At 34.3% G+C, this 15687-nt stretch overlaps 3 protein-coding genes across 3 annotated transcripts in view; all 3 read left to right on the forward strand.

Annotated features, from left to right (window-relative positions):
• The window catches only part of LOC142984784 (uncharacterized), a 391275-nt gene that overhangs the window by 207371 nt on the left and 168217 nt on the right, over positions 1–15687 (forward strand). The window lies entirely within an intron of this gene.
• LOC142984896 (glucose-1-phosphatase-like) lies at positions 7368–9533 on the forward strand. The gene has a single exon (XM_076132769.1). It carries the CDS (start codon positions 7527–7529, stop codon positions 8715–8717), a length of 1191 nt encoding a protein of 396 aa, XP_075988884.1. The 5' UTR covers positions 7368–7526; the 3' UTR covers positions 8718–9533.
• Positions 10033–12454, forward strand: LOC142984792 (glucose-1-phosphatase-like). Its single transcript, XM_076132611.1, has 2 exons — positions 10033–10353; positions 10564–12454. Exon 2 carries the CDS (start codon positions 10727–10729, stop codon positions 11714–11716), a length of 990 nt encoding a protein of 329 aa, XP_075988726.1. The 5' UTR covers positions 10033–10353; positions 10564–10726; the 3' UTR covers positions 11717–12454.

Below are 15687 nucleotides of genomic sequence, written 5' to 3' on the forward strand. Positions count from 1 at the left end.
ATTCTTGTTTGGCGTAAAACAAAAATATCCGCACATATTTTGCTAAATACAGTGTTTTTTTATGACATTCACTCTTCTACATCGCGACTGTTTTGCTCCATGATCGGGTAAATGTGCAGCAACTTTTGGACGGCTTGCTCTCTCCCTCTTGTGCTTAGACTCTATTTCCTCGTACTCATCGTCCTCCTCATAGTCGTCATCTCTTCCTTCGTCATCCGAAATAAGCTAAATCCAACTTATATTTGCGCAGCTGCATGACTTAACTCTTATGTTTATCCTTTTCAACCTGAAAAATGCGATGATGCAGCCATGCATTTACCCCGGCAAGGTCAAAAAGCTATGGCATTGTCATATAATAGCCACAAATATGTTGAAATATGTACTTACGTACTGTATAAAGTACATCAGAAGTCTAAGTACTAAAACTTTTATTGTCTACATTTGTCCTCTGCAAAGGACATAAAACAAAAAATCATGGTGTATTCAATATTTTATAAAATTATATCAAACTAACAGTGCACATCATCATTTTATAGTCTTAATTTATTAATAATAGCATAAAATCCAATAAGAACCAACATTTTAATATGATTCAAATCGATTAACTTATCCCTGCATGCACGCACCGGCACACGTCCATCTTCTGTCGCCATTACGCAAAAAGGGAACCACACGGCAATTGACATTTACCTATATTTAGTAACCTAGATATTCGATAGATGCCACCATCTAAATGTTTTGGAACTACCAGTTTAAAAAGCGGCAAAATATTTTTTTGAAATTTATCCGGTCTAATGTCCTATTTGTAGTACAAATGTAGGCAGGAGGTTATGTCCACCACACTCGGTCAAATGTAGGTCGGGCACTTTACTTTTCTTCTCAGTTTAAGCTACATTTTATTCTAAAATGTTTTAATGCACACAAGATGTAGAAAGAAAAATAACAGGTAAATAAAATTAATGCCCACTATCTAGGCGTCTGAAATATTAATATTATAATGCAATTTCTTTATCATTATAGAAAATACTAGCAGCGTCATCTGTATGAGAGACGATGAACTGGAACAGCGCCATCTTGTATTTAATAGAAGTACTATTTTTGGCAACGCCATCTTGTGTGTAATAACATAACTAAGACATAACAGTGTTTCAAGGAAATTCAAATTTACTCAATAGATGGCAATAATTAACAAATGTTTTAATATAATTTCATATAAATTTTATCTTTGATTACAAATTATAATTTCAATAATTATATTTTTTTAATGTCTCTCAGATAACATCTCATTAATTATTTACGCTAACTAAAAAAAATACAATCAAATTAAACTATTATTTACTAATTAGCCACATTTCACGGTAATTTACGATTCTATTCACTCACTGAGATACAGTTGAATGAAAATGCGTCGTAAAAATCTATCGTTACGGTGAAAACCTCAATAACACAGTATTACAAAGAAAATAATATTATTTTTTTAAGTACCAACTGTCAAACGGTACAGTATGCGACTACCGCCAAAAAAAAAATTCTCAAGTTTGATTCGTGCTCCGGACAAAGTGCTATTAGTATTTTTAAAGTATATTAGAGTAAATTTGAATGTTTTATTCGGTATAGGGCAATAAGCTCGCCCCATATTAGACGGGGTTAAGATTGTTAGTTGTGAAAAGTGTTTTGTTTGTTTGTTTGTCGTATGGTTAGTGGTCAACCTAGTGTCAAAGTTGTTCAAGCCGCCCGAGAGGCCTTTGACCTGGCTTAACGACTGTTATCTTAGTAGACAAAAACCGGGACCGACTTTTTACGTGCCCTCCGAAGCACGGAGACGCCCAGCTCAAATACCACTATGCGGTCACCCATCTATGGAGTGACCGCGCCAACGGTTGCTTAACCCACAGATCGTTTACCGACCGCTGAGCGCAACTGGCTATGGGCGAAAAGTGAGCTCGCCCAATATTACATGGGACTATCATTGTTAATGGTGAAACGTGAGTGTGTTTCTGTCTCTGCCTGCACCTTCGAGTTTAACAGGCGTGATGTACGGCAAATATAACATTGCAGGTAAGCTTAATATTATTATTATAGCCTGATATCTGTCAAAATCTACAATAGTGATGTTTTGACTGCAATTTCGGATTTAGATATTTCAATAAAATGTCGGTTTTGGACAATTTCATTGTGGTAATCGAACTCACGACCAGGGAGGCTATCACATATCTCGGTTGACAACTATTTGAAAGCCCCTATGCTGTACATTGCTTTCTCCCTTAGATAATAGTGGTTAACACGTTTCGTCAAAGCAGCAATGTACTGAATAGTGATCATCAATTCAATGTACACTAGTTATCAACTGAGATACGTGATAAGCCCGCTAGAGACGCTGGAATATTATCAGGGGCATATTTGTGGCCTATTGTCGTGCCTATTTTGCACAACTCAAACTTACACATTAAAAAAAACAATAATATTTTACTGACAAAAAACAAAATACAGACGATTTTTTTTTTGACCAGTCTGCCTGGGACCACGGCGAGTGCAACCTGCGCCGAAACGTTAGGCATTTTAAGGTAAAATGCGTGTTCGCGTTAATTCCCGTATTCTATTATACATTAAAATACAGACGAATTAAGAACCTCCTCCTATTTTTTGAAGCCGGTTAATAAAATCTGTCAATATCAATACATTGTCCTGACATCGATGCTAGACGAAACTGTGTTACAGATGCCAGTGTCTTTACTCTTATTTAAAAACATGTATTGACATGAAACAAAAAAAGAGTAAGAAAATAAAACTAAACGTTTATATAAAAAATGACTGGCTCCATGTCGCAGTGGTTTAGGTCCCCACGTCGCTACCATTGCGACGGGAGGTCGTGGGTTCGATTCCCACACGATTTCGGGTCTGGTTGTACTTTGTGTCCGTTGTTTGTATGCTTGTAAAAGTCCCCGCGACACAAGAGCAATGATTAGTGCGGGAGTTGTCTAAAAAAAAAACAAAAAATATTAAGTACTTATGTGTGAGTGTTAAACTGTTTATAAAATTCGGCAAATAGTTTTTTAAAAACAGACTGTTTGTAATTTTAGTAGTCTTTTAAAACCATTGTTATTTCGCTTATTTACTATTTATATAATACATAAACATAATAAAAAGGATTCCGGTGTAATGAGCAATCAATGAGTACATAATTAATTATAAATATTGTCATTCATGCTATTAGGCTGACTGTCACACAGAATTTATCTATTTACTAACTTCTGGCCGCGATTTTGTCCGCATGAAAAGATTTTGCGTGGTAAAAAGTATCTTATGTGTTAATATACGTTATAAACTATATGTGTACCGAATTTAAGTAAAATTCGTTTAGTAATATAAACGTCACAGCGTAACAAACATATTAAGTCGGGTGAAAAGTCTTTTCACATTATAGTGCCTATGTATGAAATTGTAAAAAAATCTCTTTGACTTCAAGAATCACAAATGAGTACACGGTTCGTTAGGTTTCTTTCATTGAGCTCGTGAGGTACCCAAATATATATAAGTTCATACGAACTATAATGCGAAAAGACTTTTCCCCGACCTAATACATATATTAGTAAGATATCCTGCATCCACGCGCCACTACGTCCTCGTAAATAGATTTCCTGAGGTAAATAGCTCTCCCAAGGTTTTTATAACTTGACCCACGTCGCTTCATTTGGGTAGAACATTTCGGCACCTTTTTTTTGCGTCAGGAAAATACATTACTGCATGTTCCGCCCCAAGGAGGAAAGCGGGGGTCTGTCGGGCTGTAGACGTTCCGGCTAACTTGGGCATACCGTCTAAAAACCTGACGGTGTTCATTCAGCGGTCACCATAACGTGGCCAGGACGCGGTATCTCCAATCGGATACTCCGCGAGTCAGCTGTCGACAAAATTTATATGAAAAACTGATCAGCGCCTCTAGTGATTTTTCCAAGAACAATTATTTTATGTCAAACGTTGTTGACAGTACCGATTGTAAAAAATCGTGCGACTTTTTGTGTTATGTTTTCCTCAATGTGGAAGGCTCGTTTGAAAGAAATATGTTTACAGGGACACTATCTATCTATCGTATGGTTAATGGTCAACCTAGTGTCAAAGTTGTTCAAGCCGCCCGAAAGGCCTTTGACGTGGTTTAACGACTGTTATCTTAATTGACAACAGCCGGGACCGACTTTTTACGTGCCCTGCGAAGCACGAAAACGTGTAGATTAAATGCGGTCACCGATCAATAGAATGACCGCGCCAACGGTTGCTTAACTCACAGATCGTTTACCGACCGGTGAGCACAACTTGCTGGCCACAGGTGTACTATACTTGCCGTTAATTTATAATCTTACCTTATTTACAATCCATACTTAATTATAAATGCGAAAGTAACTCTGTCTGTCTGTCTGTTACTCAATCACGCCCAAACTACTGAACCAATTTGCATGAAATTTGGTATAGAGATATTTAGATACCCGAGAAAGGACATAGGCTACTTTTTACCCCGGGAAAATGACGCATTTCCCGGGAAAATTCAGAAAATTCAACGAAGTCGCGAAATATCAATATTATAATGACATTGAATTAACAAAATTCCGTTGCCATGGCAACTGTTTTAATGGCGGATATGCCTTAGCGCGACTTCGTTACACTAAGAGATGTAAATCATTTTGAGAATATTTTTCGTGAAAAAAAAAACATATTTTATATCATTACGCTACGACCAATAGGAGCAGAGTAACAGTAAAGTGTTACAAAAACGTGGAAAATTCTGACCCATTCTCTCTTATGTGACGCAAGCGAAGTTGCGCGGGTCAGCTAGTACTTAATATTACAAATGCGAAAGTAACTCTGTCTGTCTGTCTGTCTGTTACTCAATCACGCCTAAACTACTAAACCAATTTGCATGAAATTTGGTATAGAGATATTTTGATACCCGAGAAAGGACATAGGCTACTTTTTACCCCGGGAAAATGACGCATTCCCAAGGGAAAATGGCGGACGACGTCGCGGGTAAAAGCTAATGGTACCTACATAAAATAAAGTCTGTCTGTCGCAATTTTAACTAGGTTTAGAGCAACTCAGATTGAGCAACCAATTCTCAAATGTTGCGATAATTCTACCTAGAGTTTATTACTTAGTTTAGTACAAACAGATAGTTGTTTAGACATCTCTTAGGCCGTAATAGAACAATCAAAAAGATGAATAATCGTAGAAAACTAGTAAAATATATGAAATTTTGAGTAAATATGTAAAAATTGCTAATTTCGTCCGCCTAGCCTAGTTAGTACAAATAGGTTAATTTTTAAGTTTGATATCAGTGATAGTCATGTGGTAAGTTGGTACCTCCCACGCAAGTGGTCGCAGGTTCGAACCTGAGGCAACACACCAATGACTTTTCGAAGTAATGTGTATATTATTATTAGAAATAATTTTCACATGCTCCAACGGTGAAGGAAAACATCGTGAGGAAACCTTGCATGCCTAAAATTTGTTTACTACATTTATTGAGGGCATGCAAAGTCCCCAACCCGCACTTGGCCAGCGTGGTGGACTCAAGACCTAACCCCTCCCTCACTACGGGAGGAGACCCTTGCCCAGCAGTGGGACATTCATGGGTTAAACTTATTTAATTTAAAGATTATAAATGTCTTAAGTGCCCTAGTTGCATGAGTTCACGAATTCAATTCACGGGTCTGGCAAAGTGTCTACCCACTATTTTCTACTAGTAATTTTTGATATAAGTCCTCATTCTTCAACTTCAATGTTTTTGAATATTGGTCATTATTTTTGACATAAGGAAAAAATATTTGCCTTTTTTAATTTTTTTTATTACATGTCTAACTAGAATCTTATTTTTATTGCCTCGTCATCATCCCTATTACATACTTTCGTTAAGCTGGCAGTTGTTTAAAATAATAGCAAGATTTTCCATGACTTGACAAATTTAGGAAACTAGTTTATGGAGTTCAGTTTAGGTACAATTCTTAGTATTATAGAGTAGTAAACCTTTGTCTTATAAAATGACTTGAAATGATAGTTCTTTTGAAATACGCTAGAGGCGCCGTTCAGTTTTTTCATACTTTCTCGATAGCTACTTCATTGTCGATAGTCGATATTGGTCTTTATCCGATCCTCCCTTAGTACAGAAATAATAATTAAATGATACCTTTTGAGAGTTTAAAAAGCTCGTAAACCATATTATAGGTGCAATCTCGGTGCAATAGCAATCTCAAATTTTACAAGAAAAACTACGTCTTTTGACTTAGGTTTTGGGGTTATCGAGTATAGGAAAAATACTGAAAACATATGAAATATGTTAATTCAATTGTAATGTTTTATTTTCCACTTAAAAAACTGTATTATTATTTTAAGCATGTATCGTCCCTGCCCGGGCTAAGGCCTCCCCCATAGCTTTTAAACTCTCTCGTTGCATATTTAATGTATAATAGAATACGGGAATTAACGTGAACACGCATTTTACCTTAAAATGCCTAACGTTTCGGCGCAGGTTGCACTCGCCGTGGTCGCAGGCTGACTAATATGGCTCCCCATAGATTTCCACGGTACCCTATCTTTGGCGGTCCGATTCCATTTTGAGTTGTCACTGCCAAGCTTGTATAAGTATGTTTACCATAAAACCACAAACACGATACATAATTATTGAAAACGGGACAATGGATACTTCTGACCACTCTACTTTTTATAGTTTCGCTGTATCATAATCTTACATACTTAGTCAGTGGTAGACAGAATTGTACCTTTTTAACTTATGGATCTAAAATGTACTTCCTTACAAAGTATTCTCAGACAACTGCTTTGATAACTAATAGGTCTAGGTTTAGGTCACCACGCCGGTACCATTGTGGTACTTTGTGTCCGTTGTTTATATTATTATGTTTGTAAAAGTCCCCGCGACACGAGAGCAATTCTTAGTGCGGGAGTTGTCCTTTTAAAGAATAAAAAAATACTAAGCATAAATTTTTCTAGTCGTATTAGTAGTATTTGATGAGCAAACACCTCTCAGAAACCTACATTTAGCGGTAGTTTATCTATTCAATAGCGTTTAGGTTTATATAAGCCTCAGAAACCAGGCACTAGGCGTGCCCGACCTTAATCTGTAATAGGTAGGTACCAACATTTAGTTTTTGAACAAACCTTATCTCTTATAATGAGTAACAGTTTAAGTGTTTCTTTGATAAAAAGACAATTTTACTTTAAAGATAAATAAAATTCCGATAATATAGGTTAATAACCGAACAACGAAAATATCGTTTAAAGATAAATTAATCTCAAAATGCCTACGATTACGCGACGGTGTAAATAAATCCATTTTGTTTTATCATTTGTGTTGTATGATGAAACACGTTTATCGAGTCGGTTATGCGAATCCAACCAGTCTTGCTTTGCTTACAGACGCGAGTGCGCGAAACAATAAATAATGACAAATTGCAAAAACATAAAAGTGAAATAACAATACAAATAAACCAATTCATCAGTGCGTGAAAAAAAAACAAAAAAAAATGGCGCGTATTTTTTTCCTGTTCTGCCTCATCGCGTTCGGCAAAGACATTGAATCAAGCAGCCTGAAACTCGATCAAGTTTTAATGTTATCTCGGCATAATATCCGAACTCCTTTGACGTCAAACTTAGAAAAATATTCACCACAAATATGGCCGTCGTTTAATGGATCAGCTGGTTACTTAACTGCAAAGGGCGCTTTAGTTGAAAGTTATTTGGCTGAGTATATTTCTGAATGGTTAGCAAGTGTTCATTTTATTGAAGGCTGTCCGAAACAGGAAGATGTCCTTGTTTATTCGAATACCAAACCACGGACACGGGACACCGCAAAAGCATTCACGGACGCCGCATTTCGTTCGTGTAATATTACATATCATCATGACAAAAATATTGATGTTTTCGATCCAATTTTCTTTCCAATATTTCATAACAATTCCGAAGTATTAAAACAGCTAAGAATAGAAGAAATGCAAAGCAAAATTAACAATACGGACCTAACAGAATCATATTTAGAGTTGAATAAAATATTGGATTTGCAGAATTCGAATATTTGTAAACAGGAGTCCTTGTGTGATCTTACACAGATAAAGAATGAAGCAGTTTACGAAGAAGGCGAAGAACCGAACGTATCTGGCGCATTAACTATTGGAAATAATATAATCGATACGTTTATTATGAGTTATTATGAAGGATTTCCGAACGAAAACATCGCTTGGGGTAAAATAACAACTGAACACCAATGGGAATTGCTCGCAAAAATCATTCAATTAAGTCAAGACGTCCGCTTCAATTTAACAACAGGAGCAATAGATATTGCACAACCATTACTAAAATATATGTCTGATATTTTCCAAAATGGGAAACCAAAGTTTACAATGCTCGTAGGACATGATTCTAATTTAAATTCCGTTATAAGTGCAATGGGTTTCAAGCATTTTGAGTTAGAAAATCAATACGAAACTTTTCCGATTGGCGGGAAACTGGTTTTCCAAAAATGGTCGGATGGTACCACAGATTATTTAAAAGTTGAATATTTTTATCTTACGTTTCCTCAATTGAGGAACGCTGAAAAATTATCAGTTCAACATCCGCCTCAAAGAGTTTTATTGGAATTAAAAGATTGTAAGACAGACGATTATGGATATTGTCCGTGGAGTGATTTTATTAAATTTTTAGATAATATTGTAGCTTAGTTAAAACGGATGTCAGTTGTCGGTCTAATGCGATAATTTTTGCGTTTGATTGTAATGTAACTAGATTATAAGCTAAAATAAAAATGTTCAAATGATTGTAAGCAAGACTGGAGTACCTATTTAATCCCTTGATTTATTTACCCTTTTTATTGTTCGTATCCAATGTTATTGTCTATATTTACAACTGGCCGCCTGCCTGATATCAACCCTATTTGGGAATCATACGTAAAATTTTAAGGTTTGGCAAGGATGCGGGTTAGTGTTATACGAATCTGGGAAAGCGGGACTTTTGGGACCATACATACTGTATAAGAATATTACATGCTGATGATTTTTGTGTTACCGAATATAGCAACAAGCCTTAGTAAGCAGAAAGTGAAGTTTTTTTTTAAAGATAATTCCCGCATTAATTACTGCTCATGTGTCGCGAGGACTTTTACAAACATACAAACAACAATCGCACAAAATATAATTCTTCCGTTTAGGAATCAAACCCACGACCTCCAGACGCAATGGTAGCGGCGTAGCTACCTTAACCACTGCGTCACATAGGCACAACGAGGCTTGATGCTACATTTAGCCGGACAGAGCGAATGGCGCGTACGATATTTTCCGGCTATCTTTTACTGTATCATTATTATTGTTGTATAATTGGAGGTAAAAAGTTAAATTTAATGTAGGTATTGTATCTATAATTAAGTGAAGTGCCTACTTACGTACCTAATTATATTAATTGCTGATAGCCTTAAAAAAACAACTGATTGTGAGTCAATTAAAGAAATAAAGATAGAGTACATACACAATTACTTATTTCGTAATTAATTTTATGTTTTTTATTTTACCTACTATCTCTCTATAAGGTTAACTATGCCAACTATGTGTTAAATTAACCAGATGAAGTCCAAATCATTTAGGATACAAAGAAGGATTAGTCAAGCCCTTCTCCTTCCTAACCAAATCATATATTCATCCACCATAGGACCCTTACTTAAACAGCTAAAGTTAATCCAGAGATTTTTCTGGCATTTTTCCTGCTAGTATTTACAATCAAGATTGGCGTTCGGGAGCTGATAAGCACTGGCTTTTAGACTTTTACGGCATGTATAGATGCATGATTAGCCAAAAAACTAGAATGAAAATATAAGCCTAAAAAACACAATTTCTAATTAATTTAAAATGTCAGCTATCTAATTGTTTCCGGCGGTAAAAAGCTGTAAAGCGTTTTTTCTGTAGCTGTATTCATAAACGCACAACTGTAAATGTCAGTTGTCAAACGCCAGCTGAGAAATGTCAAATATTGACATTGAACTTTGACATTTATTTTTGAATGTTTACACTTTACATTGCCAAAACGATAATTTTGCGATTGTTTTGCGTGGAGAACAATTTAATTAACAATTTTCTTTCAGAATTTAGCATTAAAATAAAGTTCTAGGCATTTTAAAGACAGGTTATAAAGATCAAGTTGTGACGAAACTTATGCTAATCATTTAGGTACTAACTATCGACCAATTTAAAGACAATTTAGATAAAAAATGTATTACTATCTCGTTAGGATTTATCTGTATTACACGGATGAATGCAGAGAAAGGTCATTTATGCACGAAAACGGATGATTTTAGTGACTTTTCAAATCGTAAGTGTTATAACCTTATTCGACTTGTTATACCAATGCAGATTGCATTATATATTACATAAGACCACTTTCCCTTTGTTCTAATATTTATCTTGTGGCCATGACAAGTACCGATCAGCCTAATCATCATATTTCTTTCATTGTGTCGTGAATATCAGTGGCGATGTGTTTAAAAACAATAATTTTGTTTTCATTTACTCTTAATTTAAGTTGCTGTCAAAATTTGAAATTGGAACAAGTGTTGATATTGAGTAGGCATAATGTGAGGACTCCTTTGTCGAAAAACTTGTTTGAATTCACACCAAAAACATGGCCGATTTGGAAAGAGAAAAGTGGTTATTTGACTGCCAAAGGAGCTTTACTTGAAGGATATATGGGCGAATTCTTCTCTTCTTGGTTAATAAAAGAAGGTTTGTTGACCAAAAACTGTCCCGATGAAAACTCTTTTTATGTTTACGCTAACACTGCTCAGCGGACTATGGCATCAGCTCAATCATTTATAAGTAAAGCATTTCCTCAATGTAATATAACTATACATCATGCTTCTGACACTCAGAGAGACCCTATCTTCAATCCAGTTGTTCACAATTCTTCAAAAGCATTCAGAACTGAAGCTATCGAAGAAATGAAGACGTTATTAAAGTCTCTACATCTTAACAGCTCATACGAAGACCTACAAAACATATTAGACTACAAAGAGTCTAAATACTGTGTAATAAAGCACAAATGTGATTTTATAACAGATCCAAACAAAGTTTTTGTTAATACTGGTTTCAAACCAAACTTGGAAGGTCCGTTAAAAATCTGCAAGTCCGTTATAGATTCATTTATTATGGAGAATTATGAAGGATTTCCTATCAACGAAGTAGCTTGGGGTTCGTTACAGGACGTAGACCAATGGGACGCGATTTTAGGCCTGACAAGAGGCTACCATGATGTCATATTTAACACAACTTTAATAGCTCAAGACTTAGCTAAGCCGTTACTGAAATTTATCACTGAATTGCTTTTAAAAAGACAAGCTAAAGTGACTTTACTTATGGGTCATGATGCAAACATTTATACGGTACTAAAAAGTATGGGTTTTAAACCATATACACTTGAAAAACAGTATGAAATGACTCCGGCTGGAGGGAAAATTGTGATACAGAAGTGGGGGAATAATACGTCTGGAAACATGTATGCAAAGATTGATTATGTGTATCAAGGTACAGATCAAATGAGGGAAGGTAAAGCATTGTCTTTGAATAACCCGCCTGAAGTTACGATGTTAAAGTTGGAAGGTTGTGTAATGGATGACAATGGCTTTTGTTTGTGGGACGATTTTGTTAAGTTGTTGAATGGTTTGATTGGTAACGTTTAATGTTGTAGTCATACAGTCATGACTAGGTTTGCTAACCATACTCTAACATGGAGTATTGTTCTCTAAACATGTACATGTACTTATGGTCTGTAACACTAATAATATCCTTAAATTCTGTACTCTTTATTTACTTGCTCCAAATTACAGATACACTCTATTTCATAAAAAAAAGTTGGCTATTCTATGTTATCTAGTTATCCTAAGTATGGGTCATACTTAAATTATATATGTAAAATTACGTCTTTTATATTGAATTCCTTCCTATAATGGTAATTTAATGAATTCAATAGGGCACTATTGAATTCATTAAAAAATGAAACTCATTTTTATTCATGTAGGATATCATGAATTTGTGAAGATTAAGCTTAAATAGATAATAATTATCATATAATATAATAATCTATGGAATTAATCTTGCCAATCTTTAAACTTTAAAATATGCCCCAAAAAAGTACAAAATTGCAGGTAATATATTTATAAGAACAAAAATTATAATACTCTATGATTAATGGTGATATTTTTAAATGGGTATTTTAAGTAAAAAATTAAAAAAAGCTTTAATGTATATTTTTTTGTAGATATGACATAGTTTTTCTAACAATTTAATGTGTAAGTAAATGCATATATTATTATGTAGTCTATAAGTTTGGTAACATGCCTATTATATTTTTGGTTTGAAATTTCTAGTTTTTCTATTTTGTTATGTAAATAAAAATAATAAAACCAAACATTTATATTTTTTATATTTCTTTACTAAAAATGTGTTTTATTTTTACGAAGCAAGAAATGATCAGCGCAAATAGCCTGCTGATTTTCTTCCGAACAGTTAGCGCCAAGGGTTTCTCACTTAATCTCATAGAATATACGCATAATCTAGTAGGTTAACACATACATATATGTGTCTCGACTCCTTCCACGTAAAAGTCGGGAAAAAGTATTTAACAAAAATCATACAACAGAAACATAAAAAAAAGCATGATTTTATTGTTATTATCTTTACGCTCAACATAGAACACTAGCGACGCTTAACGCGAACCTTAAGTTCCATACTTGTACAAAAGATGTCGCTTTTCTCAATTTTCATGTTTGATAAAATATTATATCGGCCATGAAAATGTCCAGGTATTTTCGTGTTTCTTTAATAATATTTATATTTATTTTTAATCCATTATATGATGTTAACGTGCACTCGTTTTCGTCAGTCCTTCCTGCCGCCTTACATACTCTCGTCTTTTAAAAACAAGGTGGAACCGAATTACACTTTGACTTAACTGACTTAAACCAGAGATCACTGCAGTTACCTGCATTTAGTCGCTAAATAAAATTAAATTGGAATTAATTTCCTTAACTAATTAGTTACATCGAAAAATCGATTGCAATTATTCTCGACGCTTATTTTTTTTAACTGCCTGTTTATATATGAATAAGTCATAACAACAGAAACAGCTTTTGGATAGAAATTTTTAGTCTATCAAGTTATCAGATAATCATCTTATTATCTGATAACTTGATAGACTACACTAGCTGACCCGCGCAACTTCGCTTGCGTCACATAAGGGAGAATTGGTCAAAATTTTCCCCGTTTTTGTAACATTTTTTATTGCTCCTCTGGTCGCAGCGATGATATATAGCCTATAGCCTTCCTCGATAAATGGGCTATCTAATACTGAAAGAATTTTTCAAATCGAACCAGTAGTTCCTGAAATTAGCACGTTCAAACAAACTCTTCAGCTTTATAATATTAGTATAGATTTGTAGTCCGAGCGGTCATTAGTGTTGTTTTGAACCACGATGTCCTGGCTTTGAGTCCCGGGTAGAACAGTGTTATTGCTCTTTTTCTGATTTGAATGGACTAACATTGTTTGAAGCGAAACGCGAGTGTAGGTATAGCATAGGCTACACTTCTGTCTACACGTTTGGGTATAACAGGCGTGGTATTGTCTATGAACCTATGTATAGTTACGTTGTAATAAAGTTTAAATAGGTACTATTTCTTAAACGTTCAGTAGAAATTACAATAATGCTATTTTTATAAGTATCTACCTGAAATTATAATAATACAAGGTTACCTAGGTAATCTATGTACTCAGGTATAATGTTACAAGATGGCTTACTATTATGTCATTTGATAGCAATTAGCTGACATTGTATTATATAGGTATGTGATATTTGAGACAATACTATGTGTAGGTACATTATTCGTACCTACATATTTATATTTTTGTGTAAGTAATTTAAGTTTAGACAAAGAATTCTATTCGTCTTACTTAATGTAATTTTAGCTTAATTTTAATTTATAACAGCTAAACCTCTGAACTGATTTATCTAGATAAAATTTTTTGTAATGTTAAACCATAAACCAAACAAGTTGACGGCTACTTTTTTTTCAAAATAAAGCCACGCGTGCCGTCAAATTAAAAAAAAACTTACTGTTATAACTCGCTACGAGTTTTGCTGGGCTGATTAATATCAGCCCAGCAAAACTTTAAGCCCATAAAATTTAATTGATTATAATTAATCAATTAAATTTTTTGGTCAATTTTATACATCTACGGTTCGTTTAGGTATAACTTACAGGCGTAATACTATGTAAACGGTTCGCACTTTACCGGAATTTCTAAAATTATATAACCTTAGTGATAATGAAAATCTGCCTTATCAAGTTGCTTGACAAATTTTGGACTAGATATATTTGACATTACGTAAGTGTAAAAATCTAGGCTGAATAGTGTTTAAAAAAATATTTAATGATTAGATAAACACGTGTTTTGGCATATTTCTGCAAATTATTATTGTAAATAGATTTAAAAAATACTTATGGTTTTAGGTAGTGGCCATATTTCAAAACGTGTAGGTAGTTACCCAACTTACCTACCTATGTTTGAGGAAAACATCGTGATGAAACCTGGCACGCTTTAGAACTGTTTAAAATACATAGTTCTTGAAGGAATGCTAAATCTTCAGCCCACATTGGGTTAACGTGGTGGAATATGGCCTAACCTCTGTAATTATTCGGGAGAACTGTGATTAACCATGGAAGTAGTGGTAATGAGTTAGTACCTATCATTACTTCCATATGAATAACAGTAGGACAGATAATGTCCAAAAAAATATGCGTGAGTCTTTGAAATAATTCACTTTACTAACGGTGAAATATTTTTTGGATCCAATCCAGAAATTTCTGGGTTTTTGAAAAACCCAGCTGATTCACAGTCAGTTAAGAATTTAACTCTCAATTATTGTGATATTATGAGCGGGTGAGGGCATTGGTTTTTACGTTTTTATAATTATTTGGCTCTTGTCTTGGCCTGCGACTTCGTCCGCCTGAATTGACCTGATAAACTATCTGGGAGTTATCTAGAAGTAGTTAAACTGGGCTTAAAAATGCTAAATTAGTTTAACAACCTTGAGAATTTGAAAATCTTAGACCAAATTGGCAACAAATGTCATAAATTCTTGTTTGAAGATAACTATCGTTTTGTGATACTTTAAATTATGATAAAAGATTAAGTTTTAGATATAATTATACTTTTCTGCTATGTTATCTACAAAACCAAAGGAATAAAGACTTCAACAATTTAAATAATTTTACACGATTAAATTGCTTTAGCGATTGAAAAAAGTATCCCTGAGTTTCTTGTCACCCTTTTCATAAGGCTTTATGCCCTTTCCGAACCGGTGGTACATTCAGTAAGTGTTGCAACTATCATAAACGATTTGCAGTAAATTACTTAGTGAGGAAATAATTTTATTTAATCATATGATTTTCTAATTAAAAAAAAATATATAATTTACAATTTTAATTATAAAAACAATAGGTTCATCCGCGTAAATATGACTAGACCTGATAGTCCAATATAATAGTAGGTCTGTATGTATATTATATTGTCATTTTATAAAAATGTACCTACTAATGGAAGAAAGCTCACTGGCAGAATTTAGTAGGTAACGTGTAATCTGTATTTAACACG

This window comes from Anticarsia gemmatalis, chromosome 28 (assembly GCF_050436995.1).
Source record: "Anticarsia gemmatalis isolate Benzon Research Colony breed Stoneville strain chromosome 28, ilAntGemm2 primary, whole genome shotgun sequence".
In the NCBI taxonomy this organism is placed as follows: domain Eukaryota; kingdom Metazoa; phylum Arthropoda; class Insecta; order Lepidoptera; family Erebidae; genus Anticarsia; species Anticarsia gemmatalis.

Excerpts from the sequence above, each read along its gene's own strand:
- LOC142984896 (XM_076132769.1), top strand. The coding sequence starts at position 7,527 with ATGGCGCGTATTTTTTTCCTGTTCTGCCTCATCGCGTTCGGCAAAGAC.
- LOC142984792 (XM_076132611.1), top strand. The coding sequence starts at position 10,727 with ATGGGCGAATTCTTCTCTTCTTGGTTAATAAAAGAAGGTTTGTTGACC.